The sequence below is a fragment of the Festucalex cinctus genome, chromosome 5 (genome assembly GCF_051991245.1).
Source record: "Festucalex cinctus isolate MCC-2025b chromosome 5, RoL_Fcin_1.0, whole genome shotgun sequence".
NCBI classification, from domain to species: domain Eukaryota; kingdom Metazoa; phylum Chordata; class Actinopteri; order Syngnathiformes; family Syngnathidae; genus Festucalex; species Festucalex cinctus.
In genome coordinates this window covers 26,539,380-26,565,628 of record NC_135415.1, presented here as the reverse complement: position 1 = coordinate 26,565,628, position 26,249 = coordinate 26,539,380, and the positions used below count along the sequence as shown (strand labels likewise).

At 41.1% G+C, this 26,249-nt stretch overlaps 2 protein-coding genes across 3 annotated transcripts; both read right to left on the bottom strand.

Moving 5' to 3' along the window:
• Positions 1–2,584: 2,584 nt before the first annotated feature.
• On the bottom strand, positions 2,585–8,776 carry LOC144019654 (LIM domain transcription factor LMO4.1-like). The gene is made up of 5 exons (XM_077522852.1): positions 8,402–8,776; positions 7,282–7,537; positions 7,072–7,168; positions 5,403–5,561; positions 2,585–3,411 (listed from the first exon to the last, which is right to left on the bottom strand). Exons 2-5 carry the CDS (start codon positions 7,494–7,496, stop codon positions 3,403–3,405), a joined length of 480 nt encoding a protein of 159 aa, XP_077378978.1. The 5' UTR covers positions 7,497–7,537; positions 8,402–8,776; the 3' UTR covers positions 2,585–3,402.
• Positions 8,777–15,481: 6,705 nt separating this feature from the next.
• ccn1l2 (cellular communication network factor 1, like 2) lies at positions 15,482–21,511 on the bottom strand. Of its 2 annotated transcripts, XM_077522281.1 has the most exons (6): positions 21,239–21,511; positions 20,253–20,294; positions 19,972–20,185; positions 18,266–18,628; positions 16,390–16,592; positions 15,482–16,305 (listed from the first exon to the last, which is right to left on the bottom strand). In XM_077522281.1, the coding sequence occupies exons 2-6, from the start codon at positions 20,253–20,255 to the stop codon at positions 16,006–16,008; spliced, it is 1,083 nt and encodes a 360-aa protein (XP_077378407.1). In that variant the 5' UTR covers positions 20,256–20,294; positions 21,239–21,511; the 3' UTR covers positions 15,482–16,005. The 2 variants fall into 2 exon arrangements, with proteins under 2 accessions (XP_077378407.1, XP_077378406.1); XM_077522280.1 differs by lacking the exon at positions 21,239–21,511 and having other exon boundaries at positions 20,253–20,781.
• Between the last annotated feature and the right edge of the window lie 4,738 nt (positions 21,512–26,249).

The following is a 26,249-nucleotide window of genomic DNA, read 5'->3' as shown; positions in this document are numbered from 1 at the left end:
GGATGGATGGATAGACTGACAATGTTGAAATAATCAAAAAAATGTTGCAGCATCCATGTTTTGCCCTATCACATTTTTGTGAAGATCTGAATAATTATGCTTTTTTTTTTTTGATTGGGGGGCAAAATGTCTTAATATTGTTGAACAACGCCCTTGTGGGTAGGTCTGTATTCGCCCATGTCCTGGTGCAGACGCGTTGGTTGCAATCAATGGCCAACATCTGTGAGGTCAAACCCGAACCAGCACATCACTGATTCGCAAACACGGAGCGGTCTCATCATCAAGACGAAGGCATTTGAAACCGCATCTTGGCTCTGCGTCACAAGAGTATCTGGGTAAGAATGGGGGACTTTTCATCATGAGCATGTAAAAATATCCTGGCATCATCAACTTGTGCCTTCGCACAGTGTGCGGTGGTGGAGCTCAGGCAATTACTCTCATCTCCATGTGTTAATATGATTAATTAGCAGGAATAAACACTTTCCTATGACACGGGCTACATGGTGAGCCACACACCTGCAGAAGCTCTGATAAAAGACGAGGCCTCATGGCATAGAGCCTTTTCTCGAGACCTGCTAATTGGCATCTGAAAACGTTCTGCCTAATTAGGAAGAGGCAGATGAGGCTTGATTAGTTTGAATGCAAAGTGTAACTTGTGGTGCGATGGGAGTCGAGAATGTGCCGAGGTTTTAGTTCTTCGCCGTCGCCACGCAAAGATAATTGTAATTGTGATCATTTGCATACGTTAATGAATTTGCGCGACGCCCCTTGATCAGACGTGGAATAAATAATTGATGCCGTATCAGCACCGACCATGACAAGTGGGACATTTTAGAAGAGCTAAGCGCATTAAGGTGCAAGTTTGATGGCTGCCGCGCTCCCAGGCAAGGTGCAAAAGTAGAGCAGATGCTATCAGGTGCACACTGCATACTCACTTGCTGCTATCACGCCGAGATTATCCTCACCCCTCTGACGGGATGCCACGTCAAAGTTTTTACGTTCCATTCAAAAGGTGTCCAGACTTAAAGCTTAACTACAGCGAGTCTGCCGAACAGTCGTGCGGTACAGCGCAGTACGACGAGCACGATGCGGCAAGATGAACAACAAACACGTGCGATCGGCGGAAATTCCCGCCATCGAGACGGGACCACTCCCCTTTAATTAGGGAGCTTTCAGATTAGGCTTTATTAGAAGCAGGCAGTCAGCCACGGAGCCAGCCAGCCACAGGATATGCCCCAAGTTCAGCCTCCCAGGAGCTCCAGCGGCACAGATACAGGGCTCATGTTTAATTGCTTCTGTAAATGGTCAGAGCTCAAGCCCCCTAATTCCATTCCCCGGGGTAATCAGCCATGTTTTCACCATACACGGCTAACAAGAGTGAGAGAGAAAAGAGACCGCTACAGCAGGGGTGTCCAAACATTTTCATTTGAGGGCCACATACAGAAAATTATAAGGACGCAAGGGCCACATAATGTTATGAAGAGAAATTGTGTTTAGTCCTAAAAATTGTACAAATAATTTATTTGTGCTTTTGCATATTTAGGAAAAATGCTACAGTATATAAACCAATTTATTTGTCATATGGCAGTAGGGTTATTATAGTTTTGGAATTTTTCATTTTAGTTTTTATTAGTTTTCAGGGTGGTTCTGTTAGTTTTTATTAGTTAGTTCTTTAAAAAAATGCTTAGTTTTAGTTTAGTTTGTTAGTTTCAGTATTATTATTATTTTTTTTTTTAAATGTGTATTACTTGTGCGCAATATTTAAAAAAACACCGTGGGAGCAACGTCATCTGAAGGTGCTTTTCTATTGGCTGCTGCTAGATGACATCACTTCTGAGTGACATACTTTCAAACGTCATTATTCCGGTTGATATCAAAATAAATCTACTAAAAATTACACCAAAGACTAAAACAAAGGACATTTTGCTATTATTATAGTCTTAGTTAGTTTTGTAAACATAAAAAGTCATTTTAGTTAGTTTTTGTTTTTTAAAAAGAATTTTCATTTTTATTTCGTTAACGAAATTGTTTTTTTGTACTTTCATTATTTTTCACGTACAAATAGTACCTTTAAAAACACATTTTGCAACTTGCTGTCGACTGAAAATGACATCACAAGGGCTCAGGTAACCAATCATAGCTCAGCTGTTTTCTAGGTTTGGTCATGTGACATTCACAGCGCTGAGCTGTGATTGGTTAGCTGAGCCCTTGTGATGTCATTTTCAGTCGACAGCAAGTTGCAAAATGTGTTTTTAAAGGTACTAATTGTACATGAAAAATAATGAAAATATCAAATTTATTATAGGCAGAATATTAATGTTTGACTGCCAAAAATGAGTAAATAAGGAAAGTATACCTTTAACTAAAATAACCTTTAATAGCACCTGTTTTTAGACACACCCCTTTTTACTTTGACCATCTAGAAAACTGAGTCAAATGCCATTTTTAGCATTTTTTGGCCACTGAAAAATGGACGGAGGGCCGCAAATGGCCCCCGGGCCATAGTTTGGACATCCCTGCGCTACAACCACCCATGCTAGGTACCATGCAGCAAGTACAGAACAACAACGGGGCCTCGCAGTCATGCCAGCTCAGACAGGAAAATCATTTTTAATTGGATTTTTCTCAATAAAAGCATTATTTGCTTCCACATATTGACCAGGAAAATGATGAAAAGTACAATTCATTATAGAAATTACAGCACTGGCAATAACAATGAAAGGTTCCTATTTTCAGAGTGCTGAAAAAAGTTTGCAGCATTATTTTCAAACAGTAGTTGTTTTGGAATGAATGGATTTCTGACGATTGAAATATACATTTTGTGCCTGACTCACCAATTTTAAAATTCACGCACAGCCTTAGATCGCCATATAAAAGAGACGGATCAGAGTTCATTCAAAACACTGACACTTAGGGAAAATAATGCCACTTGGCACGAGACGTTGACAGTCATATTACAGCAGTCCATCAAAACTGGCACTCGAGCATCTTTTGCTGCATCTTCTGATTGATGACGCTTGTCGTCTTCTGGCTTTCTCAGAGTCCATCACAGTCTCTGCTAGTGCAGTCCACACATCATGTAAGCATCTGACACTTTTGGAATGAACACCAGGGGCCCCCCCCATATGGATGAGAAAAGTCACGACAAATCAAAGGGCCCGTTACTGACCGGTCCCTTCCGAAACTGTATTTTGAATTTGCAGCATTTACCCCGACACGACAAACGTGACTTTGGATGAGGGGTCGGGGATTCTGCGATACGACGACAGGCCGGGATTTCATTGCAAGGAAAAAAAAAAAAAAATGTCCTTTGAGGGGGAGGGAGGTGTGGTGGTGAACAGAAGTCACAATAATGGCAACGGTTGCAGGAGAGAGGAATTTAAGCTTCAGCGCACACGCCACTCAACACACCTGCAAAGAAGACAGGACGTTTCAATAATCATATTTTACTCATTCACGCAGTCATTAGAAAAGAGGCTTGTTGTAAGGCACAGGAAATCTCAGCTCACTCCATTTTTATTTATTTTTTTAAACAAATCAGCAGACAAGAGGAGCTCATGGTGAAAACGTTAACAGCCAACGTGGACGAAAAACAAACAAATTTCCTGATTAATTTCACGTGGAACATATTTCAAGCAATGTGTCAAAATCAAATATTCTGTTCGCTAACATACGTGTGCTGTAGTTGCAAAGTCAAGTTGACTTGAGGGAAACTTGTGGTGCCGCATTCCAAACATTTAGCGCCACAATGGTGGTAGTGAGTTAGATTATTGGTGGGAAGATGGCTCAGATGCACAAACACGATAACTCATACAGTTATGATCTTTTTTTAAGGACTGTTATCTATGCGTGTAAATGCATGTGTGGGTATGTAAAACAAAGCACCTCAAACATATATTTCTTTATAATGGTGAATTGGATTTCTGCCTTGTTTTCGTGCATTGACAATGACATAAGATGTTAGCAACAAATCACAATATGATAACATTTTGTAATGCAAAAACTGATCTCAAGAGAATTTATCATTTGTTTCTTTTGTCACTGTTGCAATTATTTGTGTGTGAGTGCAATGCTTTTTGTGAGTGTGACATCCATATTCCCTTTGAATTTTAAAATACTGCAGGAATTCAGCGCTTTTTCTACTTCTGGGTTATCGTAGTTGGCCCGTTTCTGATCAAATATCCTGCTGTGACTCCATACATCAGGGACGTTCACACTTTTTCTCCAAGGGCCACGATAGGAAAATTAAAGGATGCAAGTGCCACTTAGGGGGGAAAAATAAATAAAAATAAAAATCAAGCACACCAAAAATCAGTAAATCAAGCAATTGCATAATGTTTTTGTATTCCTTCTGCTCCCTGAACATCTTGCTACGAGGGAAATAGTTTAGGAATTAACAATATTTTGTGGCTGTCGCGACCCTAACCCACTCTAATATATCCAATCCAATCCAATCTCTACATTCAGATCAAAAACAGGGGCAACCTGTCGTAAGGTGACCTTTTTTTTTTTTTTTTTTTAAATGCAGTTATTTGGCAATCATTCATATGACATTTTTGCAAATTGGACCTCGACACAGAGCAGATTCTTGCTCGTAAAAATTTAATTTTAATTTAAAATATTTATTCATCACAATTTAAATTTAAAATATTTATTCATCATAATTTTGATGAAAATAAATGTTATTTTTTTAAATTGTAAACAGTTCATTTGCATATTTAGAAAGGTTATACAGTATATCAAATTATTATAGTATTAGTAGCAGATGTTGCATCCTCCTGACTACCAGCAATTCAAATTTGTCCTCTGTAGTGGACATTTTTAAACCTAAATATCCAGTGCATACGATTGAATTAACTCCTTTTGTGCTCTATAGAGGACATTCAGAGCTTTCCAACGATACCAAATGTGCAGTGGTGGGGCTATGCTACCTTTGATTGGATCATAAAAGAAAATGGCTTCCCTCAGTGCAAGCGCTTTTTAGGGAAGAGAAAAAGTAAGTGTATAACAGTTTTTATTGAACAAATTTTGGCTTTAAATGTTGTTAGCATGTTTTCTATAAGACTCATTACATTATTGTTTGAATTATTATAACTATATTTGAGCCTAGCATTAAAGTTTAAAAAAAAAAAAAAGTCCTCTGTAGTGGACACATCATAGCTTAAAAATAACAACTTTTTTGTTTTTCAAAAATTTCTTTTGCAGTATTCCAGTTGCCTCACAAAGATTGGGGAATATCAAAATAAACATGATTGGACAATATTTTTCCCCCTGGTAGTCAGGAGGATAATTAGTAAATGTTGCGGGCCAAAAAATAAAAATTGGTATCCAGGCCACATGTTCACTGTCATACATTGTCATGTATTTCGAAGCATGCTAAACATGTAAGGAATGCAATTTACCTTCTGGTCCGTCATCACAGAGTTACTCTGAAGTTGTGGCAGGTGGCTGCTGAGCAGGGCGGCGCCGGGCCTGTCGTGCTCACAGAAGATTGTACCGTTGATGTAATGGAAGCGATCTCCAGGCATCAGTCTGTTCCTGCACGTGGCACAGCTGAAACACTGCCGCAGAAAAGAAAAACAAAACTCAACGTCAGGCCTGTAAATAGATCAATTCAACATAGCAACAGCACGTCAGCTTTGATGAAATCACATGCACGACAATGTTTGATTGCATTGTGTCATTTAAGGATAATGACAAAGGCGACACTAACACCTTATTTGGAAAATAAATGAAAAACGCCTGAATGCTCAATTTAAGGACTACATCAAGCAGTAGTAGATAATAGGGGTGGGCTCAAAAAAATCGATACGGCAATATATCGTTGCGGGCCTCATTACAATACACGTATCGATACGCAGGCATCAGAATCGATTTTGCTCGTTAAATTTACTTAGGCAGTTAACGTTTGCCTTTGCGGCTAGCATTGTACCTAAAAAATAAAAAAACAGCAGCGTCTTTGAAGTTAATTGCTTTCAATTAATGCAAAAATAGCTCGCCAGTGATTGGACACTGTGTTTTGCTAAGAAAAAAAATAAAGCAGAGGATGAATATCAACAGCTCTGCAGTGCGTAGATTTCGACCAGGCATGCCGCTTGGTGGTAAACCAGAAGAGCTACTAACAAAAACATTTTTGTCATCCAGCATAATAAACATATCCTTTTAGGTATACATATGACTGTTATTATAAAATCTAAGTAAATTAATGTAAAATATCAGGATACGTATTGCCTTGAGAATCAACTGTATCGTGATACGTATCGTATCGTATCGTGAGGTTAGCGGCAATACCCAGCCCTAGTAGATAACAGTTTTACCTGACACTTTCAGAGAGGTGTTGATTTTAAAATTTGCTCATTATTGTGAAAAGGTTTAGAATCGCACCTAGGGGTGCACTGATCAATCATTCGGGATCGGTTTCGGCATCCAACCATCCATCCATTTTTTTTAACCGCTCGCTCCTCGGTTTCGTCGTCAATTTCGTTCATTTTGGGGGGATTAGTGATTGGCCAATCCCTTAAAATAAAACTGATCTATCTTCGCAAAGGTCCGAAAAAGTCAACCAATGTCCGCTTCTACTGCAACATGACGAATAGGATTTTCATTTTTACTTCATGTGCAGTTAAAACAAGCTGTCTGTATTGTTTCACAGGTATTGCTCAACATTTTACAATAAAACAAGATTGGAACATTGAAGCTGTATGCTGTTGCTTATGGAGAAATAAAAAAAAAAAAAAAAAAAAATCGGATAAGTGATCGGCCAAAAAAATAGTGATTGGTGCACCCCATTGTAAACAGGATTTTTCGATAACCGCAAATTAGATAACCCTAAATGGAAACAAAGTTGAGTGTGAAGTGCATTACAACAAGCATTTATGTATCACCTTGTTTGACCGCGTCAAGCAAAACTGAACCGAAACGGCAGAATTTTTAGCACGGCGCGCAGGTGTACCTAATGATCTGTCTTGTGTCTATGTTTGAGGCTTAGTGGGGAGGAGGAATGCCCCAGATGTTTCTGTCAAACACACAGCAGGAGGTAAAGCAGGTTGAAGTGGGAGCTGGGGACTTTACCTTGAGGTGGTAAACATTTCCCTGTGCCCTCATCACCATCTCATTGGCTGGGATTGACTGGCCACAGGCACTGCACGCCCCGCTGTGCCCAAACAGCCTGCAAATTAAGGGGGGGGAGAAATGATACAGTCTCCATATGCTTAAAAAAAAATAAAAAATAAAAAATAAAAAATCTCCCACTTCATTTTTCCTCGCCACATAAGACCTCACCTGATGTAGTCGCTACGACATAGAATCATGCCTCCTTTGCTGTAGCAGGTGGTGCCAATGTCGCCCAGCTGAGCTTGACAGCAGGAGCACTTGAGGCAGCGAGTGTGCCAATAACGCTCCATGGAGAAGAGCAGGAAACGGTCAGCGATCTTCCCCCCACATCCTGCACATGACCTCGGGGCCGGCGCCAAGCCCGACGCTTGGTTGTTGACCATGATGTGGGCCCTCGCGGGCTCCTGAGCGCACCACGCAGGCACTGCAAGTCAGGGAAGTGTCAATAAAGCATTGTCAGAGTACAAAGTATGTTGTGTATTTTGGTTTACAGTCTTCCCTCGCTATAACGCGGTTCACTTTTCGCGGATTTTTTTTTAAGTTGCAATTTTGCATATTTTTTTTGCAGTAATATACCCATTTTATAAAATTTATGAAGTTTTGAACATTATCAATGTTTGAACAAGAGAGAAATGTGAGAACATGTAAATGCCTCAATGAGAAAAAGTGTCTAAATTGTGTGGTAGGGGATTTTAGAGCCTTAAAACATTTATAAGAATTGTAAAACATAAAGCTAACTACTTCATTTCATTTATTGCGGGTATTTTTTTGGAACCTAACCCCAGCGGAAAACGAGGGAACACTGTAATCAGTCTCTGTTAATGATTCTCATACTTAAAGATGTTATGCTTAAGTGTATACAATAAGTTCAATGCAGCAGGTCAGGGATGAATAAATTGCAGTTTAACAACTGGTAACTTTACTGCACGGTAGATGAAATATGATATAATTTAGTATTTGCAAAGCAGCAGCATTAGTAATACAAAACAACATATTCGAATTAAAAGGGAAAAAAACGAAAAAAAAAAACAGTGGAGACAATCTGCTAATTTTTTTTTTTTTTTTTTTTTTTTTTTTTGATTCAAGAGGGAAAGCAGAACGTCGCCAAATGGGAGATTTGGAAGAGTGCCAGTTTTCAAACGGAAGACATTAATGTCAAAGTATTTCGTTCTTAATAATTCTCGTTTATAAGTGAGCAAAAACGATAACGTTTAAGTTGAACTAAAGCGTCGCTTTAATGAGCGCGCTGACGGAAAGGAAAAGAAAGAAAGGAAACAGACGTTTTTACCTTGTCGAGCCAAACGTTTTTCCGACTGCGTTGAAATGAAAACACGCTGCAAAATAGTTTTCACAAAAGCATTGGTGCGTTTGCGTCTGTGAAACTGGACTTAGACCTGACCATTTTTGGCATGATCATTTTGCGGCTCCATCGCTTGTCAAAAGAAGCATAAAATCCCAGGCCAGTTCGGATGGCAATGAGTTTGAAGAAAGTCTCTCACTTTGGAGCTCCACGAATAAAAGAACTACTCGAAGCGGCGAGGAGGAGACATGCCGCTCCTTCTTTGACTTCCCACTCGCTCTTCCAGCTGTCCGTCTGATTACACGCCTTCCTTCCACACTTTTCTGACGCTTATGACGGCGACGCTATTCATCAAATTGCGCAAGGCTCTATTTAAATTGCCCAGAGCGGACGTAGCGACGCAAAAGCAGCAAAAGAACCAATACCTCAGCAGTGGGCGTGGTCAGAGTCACAATGATTTATGGGTTTCTAGTGGCGGATCGTGTGCACTGTCTGTGCGACTTTCTGTTACCATTTTCATAAAGACATTCAATAATAACCAGAAGAAAAAAAAGTGTTTGCATTGGATTTTTTTTTTAATTGAGCACAGCCGTATTTTTCATTGTAGAACATATATGAACTGTTAGCACACAGTTTTAGGATTCTAGGATTAACTATATAGATAGAAATTGCAAACAACCTTGATATTGCAGGTGCGTCAATCTGGGGGAGGAGTGGTTCGGGGTTTTTAAAGACTGTCTGGGGGCATCACCTTGTTAGTTGGTCCTGCCCCCCAACAAAGATAACAAACGTAATGTTATTCACTATTACACACAAAAATTAAAAAAAATAATAAAATAAATACAAATTCTGATAACATCTGTCAGGAAGAAAGTTGTGGTGTGAAACAGGAACACAAACATTCCTCTGTTTTGACCACTCAATACCATTGTCATGACTGGGTCATGCCAGGGTTAAGTTTGGGTCATGCAAGGGCATGGCAGGGTTATGCGTGGGTCATGCAAGGATTATGCTTACTGTCATGACTAGGTAATGCTTACTGTTATGCTTACTGTCATGACTAGGGTCATGCAAGGGTTATGCTTGAGCCATTCAAGGGTTATGTTTGGGTCATGCAAGGATTATGCTTGCTGTCATGACTAGGGTCATGCTTACTGTTATGCTTACTGTCATGACGAGGGTCATGCAAGGTTTATGCTTGGGCCATGCAAGGGTTATGTTTGGGTCATGCAAGGATTATGCTTGCTGTCATGACTAGGGTCATGCTTACTGTAATGCTTACTGTCATGACTAGGGTCATGCAAGGGTTATGCTTGGGCCATGCAAGAGTTATGTTTGGGTCATGACCGTGAGGTCAAGTGTCTGTTTTGAACTGATGTAACCAGCATCTAGTTTCAACTGGTAAGACGCTATGTGATGTCAGCAATCTTTAATCTCTTTATCTGGTCAACAGCCAATCAGATAATGCCATGTCAGCCCTGTTACCCACATGTCTAGCCACAGCCAATCAGATCGATTCACTGTCTATATAAGCTTGTCGGAGAAGTGTGTGTTTTGTCAGATTATTACCTCTGTTCCTCTGTGCAGCTCTCGTTGTTTCTCGTCTAGTCAAGTTTGTTCCACGCCTCTCGATCTTAATAAATAGTTAAGGTCTTATTTATGTCTGCACTTTTGGGATCCAACTCCAGTTCATAACAACCATCTCACTAGTTTTCAATTTTGCTGCATTTAATCATATCTAACTTTTGATGTTGTTGAATAGAAGTTGGCTGTTTTTTTTTCTAGTGAAAGAAACATGTCAGTCAGAAATCCCACTACCATCCATTGTTTGAATTGGAATAGGAAAAGCTAGCTGTAGTGTTATGTGTATGTGTGAATACTAAAGCCAAGGAAGGTGTACAGAAAGTGAACAGATTGGGTGTCTATTAACATTACAACATCTATTGGGACTTATATATTCTACGTATTTAACCATCCATCCATCCACACCCACAAGCACACCTAGGCCACAGTGTTCAATTAACCTGCCAAGCATGTCTTTGGAATGTGGGCGGAGACCGCAGTACCCGGAGCAGACCCACGCAGGCATGGAGAGAACATGCAAACTCCAACCAGGGAGGCCGGAGCCCGGACTCGATCTTGCGCCCTCGGCACTGGTAGGCAGACGTGTTAACCAGTCATGCACCGTGTCGCCCACTAAGTACTCACAAAAGTCAATTTGTGTTCATGTGTTTGACATATTTTGCAGTAGTAGGTCCAAGGTCAGTTTATTTCTTTATTTGTTTTTTATTTATTTATTTAATTAATAAATAAATAAATATGAAATCAATAATATTTATTTATTTATTTTAGATGTTAGTGCTCGCTAGAGGGAGCTGATTTACTTGAGAACAACAACACCAATAACAAAAACACACAATGTGGATGACTCTGATGATTCATTCATACATGAGTTTTCCTCCCCTTGAAATTAGGGTTACAATATATTTATTTTATAATTCCAATCGATTCCACTTTTGCGGCGGAATGTGGAACATTTCTCAGATTTGATTTGACTTTCCCAGAATATATTATGCTTTTCTTTCATTAACGTGGGAATGTAATTGCAATAAATTTATAAATTGATATAGCAGTGACATGTTTTATGTCTGTTCAGGAGCTTAGCACCCCTAAACTTGTGATTCCAGTATTTAAAAACATTTGTAATTAGTTGCATGTTTTACTTTATCGAATTAGCTTCATCTAAAATGTGTAAAAACTAAACAAATACATAAAAATAAAAATAAAGTATTTTCACATTATATTAACCCTCCTGCTTTGGCCAATTCTTTTACACACCAATAGTTCTCATTGGTCAGTGTGACTCACTTTTGTTTACTCATAAAACATTAATTTAATTTGTTAATTAAAATCGAGGGAGAGCAGAATATATTTAACCTTCGCCCTATATAGATTTTCCATCAGTCATTTTGATTCGTAATATAACATGTTCAAGAGAGTTTAAATAATGCATCGTAATTTCTAAAACATGTCTTTAATAAAAAGCAAAACTAAAATAAATTAGGGATGAACTAAGAAAATTATTTAATAATCGATTAATCAATTAGTTTGTCGATTAATTGATGATCACATTAAAAAAAAAACAACACGTGGATTTCCTGCACTTATTCAAAACTAATAACTAAACTATAATTAAAAATTGTCAGTACAGAAAATGCACAGCTATAAATTAATTATGATTAAGTTTCGGGTTTGGGTCGGAAACTGTCAGAAAATAAAACAAAAATGTGCATCATGGTTTTTTCAAAGTAAAAGCAAAATCGTTTAAGACAATCAGTTTGCTTTCATGGATATTTTAGAGATTTTTTTAAACTGTTTTGACAGTGTCACCTCATTCACCATTTTTTTAAAAATGTATTAAAGTCATTGTTATTTTAGCCATCAAGGGAAAAAGTACGTCGACTGCTGTTCCACGCCACACTGAGAAAGAAGATCACATATGCCGGCATGCAAATGAGACTGCATGCTTACATTAATGAAAATGATTATGCATATAATAGCATGAATATGAATATGAATATAGCTACATCAAAAAAATGTGTTCTGTGTTCTGATTTACTTCGTCGTATCTTTTGCGTTTACCCTTCTGCCTGTCAGAGATAGTTGCAGTTTCAAATCAGGCCACTAGAGAGCACTACAGAACCTTGGTTTTGTCCCCTCGACTGCAAGAGAAGAGACGCTTTACTTGCACACTTATGGTGTAATCTAAATGCAAGACCAACAATTCCGCCTAGACAGTAACATTATTTGAATTGAAAAATTCACTTTTACGTTTTGATTGGCAGCTAAAGTCAACTGGGATGGGGGGGGGGGGGGGTAATAATCACTGTAACAATGGGCCCATAGAGGTCAAGTTCGACCACTGGTTTGACTGGTAGTTTCCAGCTCTATCGTCAGAAGAAGAGTTGAGGGTGAGGAATTTCATGGTCTAACGTTATGTTTAAGCATCAGACCACACCGGGTAAGTCCACGCAGCAGAAGGCAAGCACTGTAACTGAGCCTTCGCTAGCACAATTTCCTTTCAGCAAGGCAGCATTTGATAACAGACGGATGCAGCATGCGTCATGTCTCAAGTAATCATTCATTGTCATCATCTTGCTATTGAAATGCTTTTATTGTAACTCATTTTTCTGGTTGTTTTGGATTTCTTTTTCCAGTTTATAAGAAGTGTTGACTCTGCCCAGGTCTTCCCAACATCCTCGTACCTCCAGAATCATTCAGCCATTAACATATCATTGTTGAATAGAGCAAGCCAATGTCAACACTAGGGATGTAACGATACGGGCAATATCGTGATATTGTGATATTAAAACTGCCACAATATCGTCTTTGTCATGTTCACAATATTTAAAAGGAACACATCTGTTAAAAAAAAAAAGTCAGGTTGATTTCCATTTGTGAAGTTCTAGCACATTCCATGTCCCAAGAGCCAGCTTCTGTAGCCGGGGGTCGGTCCGCCAAAGTCTCCTCCCTTGGCCGCCACCCAGCCCACACTGCACCCGACCCCTTTGGCCCCTCCCACCGGTGGTGAGCCCGTGGGAAGAGGGACCCACGTTGCCCCTTCGGGCTGAGGAAGCAGAGTCTGGGGACTCTGGGGTGGGCTCTCCTATCTCTGGGGTCGAAGTCACTGAGGTGGTTGGAAAGCTCCTCGGTGGCAGGGCCCCGGGGGTGGATGAGATCCGCCCGGAGTTCCTAAAGACTCTGGATGTTGTGGGGCTGTCGTGGTTGACACGCCTCTACAACATCGCGTGGACATCGGGGACAGTGCCTCTGGATTGGCAGACCGGGGTGGTGGTCCCCCTTTTTAAGAAGGGGGACCGGAGGGTGTGTTCCAACTACAGAGGGATCACACTCCTCAGCCTCCCTGGTAAGGTCTATTCAGGGGTGCTGGAGAGGAGGGTCCGTCGGGAGGTCGAATCTCGGATCCAGGAGGAGCAGTGTGGTTTTCGTCCTGGCCGTGGAACAGTGGACCAGCTCTACACCCTCCGCAGGATCCTCGAGGGTGCGTGGGAGTTCGCTCAACCAGTCCACATGTGTTTTGTGGATCTGGAGAAGGCGTTCGACCGTGTCCCTCGGGGAGTTCTGTGGGGGTGCTTCGGGAGTACGGGGTGCCGGGCCGCTTGTTACGGGCTGTTCGGTCCCTGTACGACCGTTGCCAGAGTTTGGTCCGCATTGCCGGCAGTAAGTCGGATTCGTTTCCGGTGAGGGTTGGACTCCGCCAAGGTTGCCCTTTGTCACCGATTCTGTTCATAACTTTTATGGACAGAATTTCTAGGCGCAGCCGAGGAGTGGAGGGGTTCCGGTTTGGTGGCCTCAGCATTGCATCTCTGCTCTTTGCAGATGATGTGGTGCTGTTGGCTTCATCAGGCCGGGACCTTCAGCTCTCACTGGAGCGGTTCGCAGCCGAGTGTGAAGCGGCTGGGATGAGGATCAGCACCTCCAAATCCGAGACCATGGTCCTCAGTCGGAAAAGGGTGGAGTGTCGTCTTCAGGTCGGGGATGAGATCCTGCCCCAAGTGGAGGAGTTCAAGTATCTTGGGGTCTTGTTCACGAGTGAGGGTAGGATGGAGCGGGAGATCGACAGGCGGATCGGTGCAGCGTCTGCAGTGATGCGGACTCTGTATCGGTCCGTCGTGGTGAAGAAAGAGCTGAGCCAAAAGGCAAAGCTCTCGATTTACCGGTCGATCTACGTTCCGACCCTCACCTATGGTCATGAGCTGTGGGTCATGACCGAAAGAACGAGATCCCGGATACAAGCGGCCGAAATGAGTTTCCTCCGCAGGGTGTCCGGGCTCTCCCTTAGAGATAGGGTGAGAAGCTCGGTCATCCGGGAGGGACTCAGAGTCGAGCCGCTGCTCCTCCGCGTTGAGAGGAGCCAGCTGAGGTGGCTCGGGCATCTGGTTCGGATGCCTCCTGGACGCCTCCCTGGGGAGGTGTTCCGGGCATGTCCCACCGGTGGGAGGCCCCGGGGACGACCCAGGACACGCTGGAGAGACTATGTCTCTCGGCTGGCCTGGGAACGCCTTGGGATCCCACCGGAGGAGCTGGTTGAAGTGGCTGGGGAGAGGGAAGTCTGGGTTTCCCTCCTGAAGCTGCTGCCCCCGCGACCCGACCCCGGATAAGCGGAAGAAGATGGATGGATGGAAGTTCTAGCACCCTCTAGTGGCTACCTTATTAGTGCAATTTAATTTTCATGAGGGATGTTTTGGCCTTCTATTTTTAAAATCTATGATAATTGTCAGATGAAGGGGAACCTAATTTGCTTGTGAAGCGATCAATGTGTGCTTGCATTAGCAAGTAAGTGCCTCAATATTGTTATTAGAGATTGTAGGTGGTTTATATGCATTGCTGTTATGTACAAAGCACAATATTGTGCTTTTTTTTTTCTTTTTAGTATGAGCTCTCTTTTTTTACTTTTTATTGTGATCTTTTTTTAAATATCGCCGACGCCCCTACAATATCGTGATAATTATCGTATCGTGACCTTCATATCGTGTCATGATGTTTGGATATCGTTACATCCCTAGTCAACACTTTTTTTTTGTCGAAATAACACCCATTTGTGCAGGCTCGACGACTAGCATATAAAGTAGTGAAAAAAAAATTAGTGTTGTTCCGATACCGTTTTTTGGCTCCCGATACCGATACCCAGCTTTGCAGTATCGGCCGATACCGATACCATGCCGATACTTAAGGTTTTTTTTCCTCAACATGAAAAAGCTGTCCTGCCATTGGTTCAGAGCTTTCAAGGGCCAATAGGATATCTTAGATCAGCATGCAGTGAACATGTCACATATCAGTGAATGTCGTGCACCAGCAAGACACAAGATGCTGCATCCAAAATCCTATATTAGTGTTGGAATTATTGGTATCGACATGTTACTTGTGAGTAGTCACCGATACCGATACCACTGTTTTAATGCAGTATCGGCACCTCTGCCGATACCAGTATCGGTATCGGAACAACACTAAAAAAAATTAAAGTGAACAAATGGTGACAGAGGAAGTTTCAGCCCAACATCAGCGATAGGCAACGTTATTCACAAATAAAGCACGCTGTGGACAATTTCAACAGACAACGGACACCAAATATCACACCCCGAAAAATGAGGTGATCCCCAGAAATATCACTCCACAAATACCATATGAGTGAAGTTTATATACAGTCATATGTCAGAAAAAATGAGTGGACGGATCATGATACATTACACAGACAGACAAGCTGAAAATGTATGAGAAAATCATCGTAGCTTTCCAAAGTTCTGTCACTGGTCTTTACAACTCTGAGACTAGCCGCCATGTTACCCTTTGTGGAAATAAGAGATCGTGAACAAAAATGTTCAAATAAATATACAAATAAAAAACTTTTAAAAACACATTTTCAGTACAAGCTTTCTGCCAACAGTTACACACACCTCTCCTGTAATGTGGACAAACTGAAGTCATGGTGGCAGGAATCTTAAAGTGCAAGCGGCCCGGGTATATTGCCATGGGAAGGGGACGGCAGAGTTCAAGAGCTGATGAGCTCCACCTCAGCGCCTGAAGGTGTGGATGTCATTGTGGAGGCTGAGCGACGGGCTCGAGGGCCCGCTGTGCGCCCGGCACGTCTTCCCGCAGCTGCAGCGATGGATCCACATGAGATTTCGGAAGAAGCCGTCGCCGTCCAGGCAACGGAAATGCAGCCGCACTGTGCGCGCCACCGAGGGGCTGCAGCAGCGGCCATCCAGGCAAGATCCGCAGGTGCGAGGGCGGAAGCGCTCCACTGTGGAGCACCCGGCAAAAGTGATTTGAAGTGGCTCCCGCGGGCGAACAGTTCGCTGGCACTTCTTCCCCTGCACAGATCAGGAAGTCGCTGTCATGAAATCGTTTTTAAATGTAAACATCTTTAGTTCTCGATGGAGTGTTTGTGTGCAAACCTTAATAGTCATCGGAAGCTCCAGGTGACACAGTCGGATCTGGCAAAGCCTGGTTTCTCTGATCAGCTGACAATCTGGGTTGTTATTGGTCACTCGACTTGATATTCCCATCCCGCACGAGGTGGAGCATTCTGTCCAGGCGGTGGTTTGCGGAAAACAGCTGGATTCCAGTGACAAATCAGACATCGGGAATGTTGTTATCGCTGTGAGAGGGGAAGGATAAAGACGATGAATGTGGTGCTGGTTTAAAAATAAATAAATAATCATAACAAAATGATTTTCCTTTTTGAGCCTGAAATCCACCCATCCATTTTCCTCACAAGGGGTGCTCCTCGCGGGGGGTGCTGGAGCCTATCTCAGCTGCCTTTGCGCAGTAGGTGGGGGACACCCTGGACCGGTTGCCAGCCAATCGCAGGGCACGCAGAGACGAACAACCATCCACACTCACAAGCACACCTTGGGACAATTCGGAGCACCCAATTAACCTGCCATGCATGTCTTTGGAATGTGGGAGGAGACCGGAGTACCCGGAGAAGACCCATGCGGGCACGGGGAGAACATGCAAACTCCACCCAGGAAGGCCGCAGCCTGGACTCGAACCCGAGTCCTCAGAACAGGGAGGCGGCTCAAGCCTGAAATCGATTTATTAAAATAATCGATTCATAAAACCATGAATTGGTTATTTTAATAGCTCTTTTCCCACAAATTCATAAGAAAATAGAAATATAAAGACCTTTTTTTGTTGTATTTTTCTGTTTTCTTGAAATTTACTGTTGACATGAATTTAAAAATATTTTTCTAAGTATTGAGTCTCTTGAAAAAGCGTTTTAATCTCAGTGGAACCGACCTGGTTAAATAAAGGTTAAATGAAATCAAATTAATATTTTCTTACATTTTTGAAAAACCTGATTTGTTGCACTTTAAGACAATTCAGAATCTTTTTAGTTTTTATTTACAATTATTGAATTTGAATTATGAAAATATTTTCATCTCATCCTTGCTGATTGTGGAGTTTTTATCATGTCCTTAATATTTTAGAATTGATGTTCTTTAATTAATCAATAACAGATTGAAGTGACTCGAATCTGAAAAAAAAATCAAAAAAATCAAAATCTAAATCAAAATTGAATCGATGGGCGAAATTAGAATCGACACCAAGCCCTAGAGAAATGTGCTAAAGCTTCATTACAAAACAAAAGACAAGGCTAATAGTGCAAGCGAGGTAGCGAGCAAGAGCTTTGTATCTGCAGCGTTACCAACTTAGCGACGTTTTTACTATATTTAGCGACTTTTCCAACCCATCCAGCTATTATTTTTCCACACAAAAAAAAGACACTAGCAAAAATGACAACAGTGGTTCCATGTTTACCAACATTTTATAATTGCCTGCACAGTCGAGGGATTCGGATCAACATGATTTGGCCTGATAATACTGGATGCAAATCTACAATTTCATATACGGACTGTAAATATTTGGTATAAGTCACTGTATCATCATACATCACGGTCAATAATATTATACTTCCCACTTATTTATATATTTGGGAGTCCTGAGTAGTAAGCGCTATTATGAGTTTGTGGTTGGTGCACAACTCAATGCGACTTATAATTTTGTATTAATTTCATAATTATATCAATATATCGTCATATGTAGCAATGTATTGAAACACTTTTTCCTAAATACAGTACATTAAAAATAAGTGAAGGATAGCATGCTGCCTTAGCACTCAGCAAGTGCTCCAGTTTGTCGTCGTGCGCCGTTTGCAACCCTATTAGAACTGTTCTGTTGCAGATTATATTGCACGTTATTTTTACTTCACTCAAATTCACTTTATGACCAAGAAAGGCATCAAAGAAGACGACTGTAAGCTTTTACCTCTGAACACGGTCCCACCAGTGGCAGCTGGTCGTCGAGGCTGTGGGTAGGGCGGCAGCAAAGCACTGATGTGGTTGGGAAGAGGCTGGCTGTCTGACAGAGGCGTGCGTGTCATTTCTTCTGGCTCCGCTCTGATGTGGTTGTCGTCGTCGCACAACCACTCCTCGCAGCAACTGTTTTCGAGCCGTGCCAGCCGGGGCCGCGAGCAGTGCAAGTTGGGCACGGGAACTTGGTTAGGACAGAGGGGCATGCAGCCCACCACTCCATTGATACAGGTGCACTGGTGCTGGCAGCTGGGTTGGAAGTTCTCGCTGTGCTGGTACAACTGGCCGTTGAACTCGCAGGGTAGACCGTGAGCCTCAGCTAGTCTCATGCACACAAGAAACACAAAACATATCTATGAGAACAGGACTTATCATTGTTATTAAAGGGGGACAGAGTATAGTAGAGGGAAAACACTCTCCAGTATGACTATATAATGCAGTATTGTATTAACTCTTTGACCGCCAAACACGTTTAATAACGATCAGTAAAGTCACGACGTATATTGCCATAAACGTTAAATAACGTCAACATTTTTTTAATTTTTTTTTAATTCTCAGTGCAACGTCTAAGTGCAGTGCTACCTGGTCAATGGATTGTGGAATCTAAAACACTCTAAACTATGGCCAGCAGATGGAAGCATTGTATCTCTTTTCGTCAATGATCAAAGCCTCTGTCATATCAAAGTTTTTCTTTGATAATGTGCGGCAGTAAAAGAGTTAACTTCAAAATAGGGTGACCAGGTGTCAAAACTCTCAATTTTGGATTTCACCCACCCCTCATTTTTACGCGTCCTCTCCCACTGTCCCTTTTTTTTTTTCTTTTTCTTTTTTTTTTTCAGTCTAGCCAAGCAAGCCATTTGGTTGGGCCATGTCAATGTCAATCACACAGTTGTCATAGTGATTCATACGATAAACCAATTAAAAAGGAATTTAACTGTTACTGTGGAGACGTCCATGCATTGATTGGCTGAATGGTAAGTGCCCGCCCGCAGGGGACGCTCCCAAACAGGAAATCACGCAGGACTCAAACCACCTATCCAGTAATATATACAGATCAGTGACATTAATTCGCAACGAAGCCTTGAGTGCCTGTGAGCGGTGAGCGCTTTTAAATACAAGAACGACTATATTTGACTGTCGCGAATCAGTGTATTTTGGTTATGACGGGTGTACGATAATTTCCAACAAAAGACGATAATTTTGAGTCTATGGTATGTTAATCCTATATTTCCCACCTGGCAACGCTGAGTCCAACTAGCCAAATGCTGCGGTCGCTGGTCAGAGTCAATGCAAGCTTAGCTTTTGGGGCGACATATTTCCAATGTCACAATCCATGACCGGTGCAAATTAACCGGCACAGCCACCTTCCAACAGCTGCCGGGACTCAGCAAAAAAGGTTGAACAATGGTGCGAGTGTTGACTTATTTACAGCTGTTGAACTGTCAACCAAGATAGCATTTAGCATTAGCTAAAAACAAAACCAGAATAACTAAAGATTGAATTTGTTATGATGAGAACTATTGTATATTTGATTTTCAGTGAATTTGTAGTGTCCTTTTTTTTTTTTTTTAAATTTTGAAAATCTCGTCATCCTACTTAAAAAGTTTTCAAAGATGTGCTCTATTTTGTGTTTTCATCCCCTCTAGGTAGTAGCACGCTCACCTCGGCAGAGTCCTCTTCCGGGGTCTCCTCCAGCCCCGAGGTGGCAGCGTAGCCCCCTGATGTGATCGCAGGGCTGAGTAGCGCTGCAGTCTTCATTGAACTGCCTCGCACATATTTTACAGCAGCCGCAGTGGTCCGTCACCCAGCTGACACCCGCTGGACACATCGGGGATGAGGCAGCACACGAGCACACAGGTGGACATTCGTCATCTGCCTAAGGAACAGGGTCAGAGGTCAGCTTGTTTGAAATCCTGATGATAGTGCAGAGCACTAGTACTCACCATCACCACAGTGCTGCAGACCACAAACAGGGTGGAAAAGATCTGGTGCAAACTAACAGTAAGGTAAAGCATCCTTGGTGCAATATTTGTACAAAGTTTGAAAAGAATTTTAACAGGATACTTAGAAGACAGCTGTGTCCAAAGTGGAGTTTTGTTAGTCAGCTCTCGAACGAGGCATCCTTGCAATAAAGTACACCACTCAGCTGCGATATGTGTCTAACTGTCAGCCCGGCTCTACCTCATGAAGAGGTTTCCCTCGACAAGACCTGCACTTATAGACACTCATGGCTCCACCCCCTCTGTAATATCACCAGCACAAGAGAGGCTGACAAAAAAATGTGTTCAAGTTGAGCTTCAAAATGAGTTGTTTTCGTTTATTTGTACTGAAGTACTAAAGTAACCGCACCCTGTCAAATGTGTCAGTTCCTTTTAGATACGTCTAGTCATACTGTAGTTGAGTGAAGTCACGAAAGTTGGAAAAACAACAGGTGTAATGGAAGCACTGAAAAGGAAAACATACTCCATCACGGTGGCAGCTTCCAACCTGGGATGTGCTCGCAGTCCCCGTGAACAACACCACACTGTGTTGTGGGACTGCAACTCACTCAGGACATCCTGTGTCCCCCCCCCCCATCCTCTTTCCGAATGGGCCGCATTCCAGGAAATACAGGTCTAATCTCGAGTTCTCATGAGCGGCAGGAAAAAGCCAACCTTCCCTTTGTCACCCATCGCAAGTGTTTGTTTGGATTAAAGAAGTGATAGATCTACGTCTGTGTTCCAGACGCGGGTGACGACTGCAGTCTCGCTTTACTGCCACCAGTTCTTTGGCATTGGTGTGTCCTTTTGAATCCTGTTGACAAACAGTTTGCTATTGAACTTAAAAGCAGCACTTGACAAAAATCACCTCAACCACAAGGTCAGAATTTTTAGCCATCAAGGACAAAACGCCAAAGATACATTTGCGCATGAAAAGACGCCAAACTAACTTTGAGGGTGCCGATGTATCTAAAATGGTGGCATGTCAGTTCCAGAGCAGGTGCTGCCACTCAAGTCTGACGCGGTCACGTCGCTGCGGGAGGATACACACCAGAGTGCAAAAACTGACTTCTACAAACCCCCAGACAGCTGTGTTGAGAAACCACTAGGGTGGGAGTGTCTGGATGGTGGGGGGAGGCCAACACCTTGATGGGCAACATCAGGGAGAAGGGCAGTCGTCTACATTCTTGGAATTCCGGGCCCACAAAGGCAGGATGTGTGTACTGGCCACGCTGCGTCATGTGGGGAGTCGAAAAGCAAAGGGGGGGGGGTCAATTTGGCAGCCTCCAGTCTGGCCATGCGCCAACCATTGTTTGTCAGCTTGAAACCATTTTCAAAACATATGGAGCTCAGGGTTCAGAGTTCATTATCCAACCAATCAACCAACCAAGCTAATCATGACTTTCCTATTGAGCTAAAAGTAAACAAGTGTAGAATGTAAATTATTTGATCTAAAAGCACATTTCATGTGTTGCCAGCCAATCGCAGGACACACAGACACAAACCATCCACACTCACAAACAGACTTAGGGACAATTCGGATGTATGTTAAAGACAAAGGGGTAGATTCACTAAAGGTTTGTGTAGCCTTTGCGTGGCGCTAACCGTTAAAAATGCAGCAGTCCGGGAGCGCCTAATTCACTAAACACGCGCAGATGGGGAAATCCGTCATTAAATCATTCACTCCCATCCATTTTCACAGAAGTAATGACGTTCGCTTCCGGCTGTTTTACTGGATTTTGACTGATTTTGCAAGGCCCACACAGAATATTGTGTTCGATTGCTATAAAAGCATGGAACCTACCAAAAGAAACATTAAAGTCTCTTCTTTCATCAGGAAGAAAAAGTATGTTTCTATCTGTTTCCGTTTTGCAGCAATTAGCATTAGAAGAGAGCTAAGTTTCATCAGTTTTCACAAATCTATTTAAAATTCTAAGTAATTTAGCTTTTTTTTCTAGATTCCCCTGGTTGATCTCCTTTGCTCTGCTGCCACCTGCTGGCCGTTTGTGTAATAACTATCATTTCTGTAACCGTTCTTTGCAGTTGAGAGGCTGCATCAAAGCCTTCTGTATGCTCTAGCATAAAAAAACAAACAAACAAAAAAACGTATAAATACGTCTTTGGGACTTAGAACATTAAAAAAACATATTTATACGTTATTAGGCGCAAATGAGTTATTAAGTGCGCTGCCAACCAGTTAAAAATAATAATGTGGTGTGAATTGTAATTAGTATATATAAAAAAAATAATTAAAAAAAAGTACAAACAAAAGGAGCATGTAACAGGCGAGGAAAGATTCACAATCTTAGGTAAAAAGTACAAACATTTTGACTGTTTAAATTGAGCTCCCTTTCGGATGCATTTGGCCTAAATATTAACTTTCTTCTTTTCTATTTTTAAATTATTTTTGAAAAAAGCAAGCCTGAAAAGTTCAAAAGAAAGAATTATAAGAAAGTTATTGTAATTGATTACAATCTGAGAAGCGGATCTGAGCATTAAAAAAAAAAAGGGGGGGGGGGGGGGGGGGATTAGTGGGTAGAGCCATCAACACTGATGCAGCCTTTCCCTCCAGTGAATCTGAGGTTTCCTAAACGGTACTCTGCATATTTAGTTAGCACAGTAGAATAAGCAAACTGGTATTTCAAAGGAACTTTAAGCGCGGTAGCTGCCGGAATGGCTGACGGCAACACAAGAGTTCCCTGTTCGCAGCGGTGGCACCACTACACGGCGTCGTCTGTGATTCAGCGAGGAAAATGTTATCACAGTAAACGCGTCAACAGAAAATGTTCGAAGGACTCCCCTTATGGGAACTAGGGCACAAACACATAAAAGCCCACTGTGCCACCTGAGGTGACTGGAAAGTGCTTCACAGCGTATGTAAACAAAGTCACATTTGATCGAGAAATGACAGCACCGGTGTTGGAAATGTTACAAAGGAGCCACACGTTACGTAACCTTGTAGGCTGCAGCAAGTTTTGTCATTTTTAATAAGCAACCCGCACAAATCACTGAGCTTGCATGACATTAGCATGTCAAGTAATATGTCATTTAGAGTGTAACTTGTAAGAAATCACTTCAGGCAGCATCAAAGGTTAACTCATGTTTTGCTTTTCTTTGGCCCTTTACAGTACAGTGTATGTTATGTACGCTATGAAGTGCTGTGGTGAGCTGTGCGTATGCAAAGAAGAGACTTTCTTCCCTCTCTCTGCATCACCACAGGTGACGTCTGTAAAATGCTTATGCTGAAAATAACAGCAACATTTTGTCACATTTACCGTCCAACAATTAAAAAAAAGAAAAAGAAAAAGAAAAGGTGTGCATTTTTGAGAATTTAAACATTAAATGTGACACCCAAATGCTAAATGTGCTAACTATAAAAATAAGTGGTAGATGTAAATAATTCTAAATTTAAATGCTAAACCTAAACATACATAGTAATTGAAAATATAAATGCTAGATATAAATATTAACGTTGACCCTAAATGTAAATATTTAAAATTTCATTTATTGGGGTGAAACCAAATATTGTACTCATTTGTCAATCCCAAATGCCAATAACGGAAGAGCCGAAGTAAAACAAAAATGATTGATTTGGTAAAAAAGTTTCAGATTCAGTTTACTCGTTTTGACAGATCGGTCATTTTTTTTTTTTCTTGCATCAAAGGCAAGATCCTATCTGAAGACGTGCCCCCCCCTATATATATATATATATATAAAACCCTATGCTATGAGTTTGGCCACACATTGTTCTAAAGACAATAAAAATAAACTGTACCCACTCTCACAGCAAATATGTCACATCTTATCTATTCGTACAAGATATACTTGGGTACAGAACTTTGATTAAAATAATAACAATAATAGTAATAAAAAAAAAAAAAAAAATTAAAAAAACAACAACAACAAAAAACGTGCACCTGTCCTGTACTTTTCACAAATGTGTTTTATTTTGTATATGTGAACGTTTTTGGACCTATGTGGTTGCCATAGTTAATGATCCAAGGTGGCCGATGCGCATGCGCGTCACATGCTTAGAAGTAAAGGTTCCGAAAGGGTTCTTCATGAAGGGCAGTATCTATAAGATTTATTATTCAATGGAATACTATTCTTTTATGTTTCTCTGCAAATTGAAAATCAATATCATGAGAAGGAGCAAACAAAATAAAAATGACTGACTTTCATCTTTAGTCATAAAATAAAGGGATTAAAGCAGTGCACCAATTAAGCTTGAAAATATTAACGCCTGCACATGTTGAAATCGGAACAGATGGAGTTGAACTGTAGTTAACAGAGGCATTGCAACACGGTGCGTCATTTTCTGTGAGGGTTGGACTGCTCCAAGGCTGCCATTTGTCACTGATTTTGTTCATTTTATGGACAGAATTTCTAGGCGCTCGAGTGGCTATTTTAAAAATAGCTCAGCAGTGATAGGACATAGTGATTTTTCTAGGAGGTTTTAGAAGTGATCATTTAAAAACGCAAACACTAGCAGACAGTTATGAAAATAGTGTTGCGTATGATGTTTTTTTTTTCCCTCATTATTGAGAGAAATCATGAACATGATCAGTGCCTTTCACAAAGGTGAATGCCAACAATAGCACATACTAATATTATTAAAGGTAATTTGAAACACAAAACGTCTTTTTCAGAAGTATATATCAAACTAGACTAAGTGCAATTTCTGGAGAAATTGCGTGGGAATGCTGAAAGCAAATTGAGCGATAAATTATGAAATTATGACTTCCTGGTTACTGGACAATGCTCTTTACCAACTGTGGCACCGAGCAGTATCAGACACCTGGTAATGGTGATAAGTTATATATATGGAAGTGGGTGTGGAAACTGATACTTGGAAAAAGTTCAATGACTGTCCCATTGAAAATGAATGGGAAAGAAGTTGATATTAAATGTTTAATTGTGCAAATACAGTAAGTAATGTGGAATCAGACGATATATATACCCCGGGAGGCGTGAATTTTTGAAGCTAGTTGAAATTTGAACAATGTAAATTGGAAGGATTATGTGGGAGTTGTTAGGCGGCAAAAAAGTGTGGAGAATAAAATTCACAATAACGGGAATGCTAAAGCATTCCCACAATCAGTAGCCAAGAAGTAGCTCTCACTCTCCAAAAGGTTAATGACAGCTGATCTAAATGCTTAATGTACAAAAATTAAACCTATAAAATATAAAATGTAAGTTGTGATTTTTTATTTTTTTTAGATTGATGGGGCATAAGAAAAATAGAAATTAAATATCGATCAATCAATCAATGAAAATGCTCTGTTCTCATATTTATTCGCTGTCAGCTTGAACTGTGTCATGAAATATGATTCAAATGAGGGGGTGGTCCTAAGCGTGTCTAGGTTGGTGTACAGTATACAGTACTGCAACAAGCATCACAGTCTCTCTCTTCTGGACAAATGCGACTACTGCAATAGATTGTTTACAAACTTTTTTTTTTCCTACTGTGTATTCCGGTAAAGATTTCACCCAATTCTCCCCCGACAATTATGAGTGCTCACTGTAATGCAGTAAACTGTTTATTGACGATAGTTTTCATGGCCCGTATGCTTCAACGCATTTACTAAACATTTATCCAACTATAAACAAATGGTGTCCTATCTGTGAAACAGACACGCTAACCACTTCAGCACATCGTAGCATTTCAATGATTATTTTAAGTGTTCGTCGTTGTGGTGTGTTTGAGAACAGACAACTTCTTCTTTTTTGTTCTATTCTCCACCACATCAGTGTCTTATGAATCAGGCCTTCCACTCTGACGTCATTGTGAGAATAATGAGAGACCAGCGTTCACTTTGTTATTGTGTGTCAAAGAAAACAATTTTCTGTTGTTATACAGTACTTTGCCTCAATAGCAGTGCCTTTGCATAATGAATTTGAACTTTAAAAAAAAAAGAAAAAAAGACAAAATATGTTTGTTGAGTAAGAGGCACGGGCTCC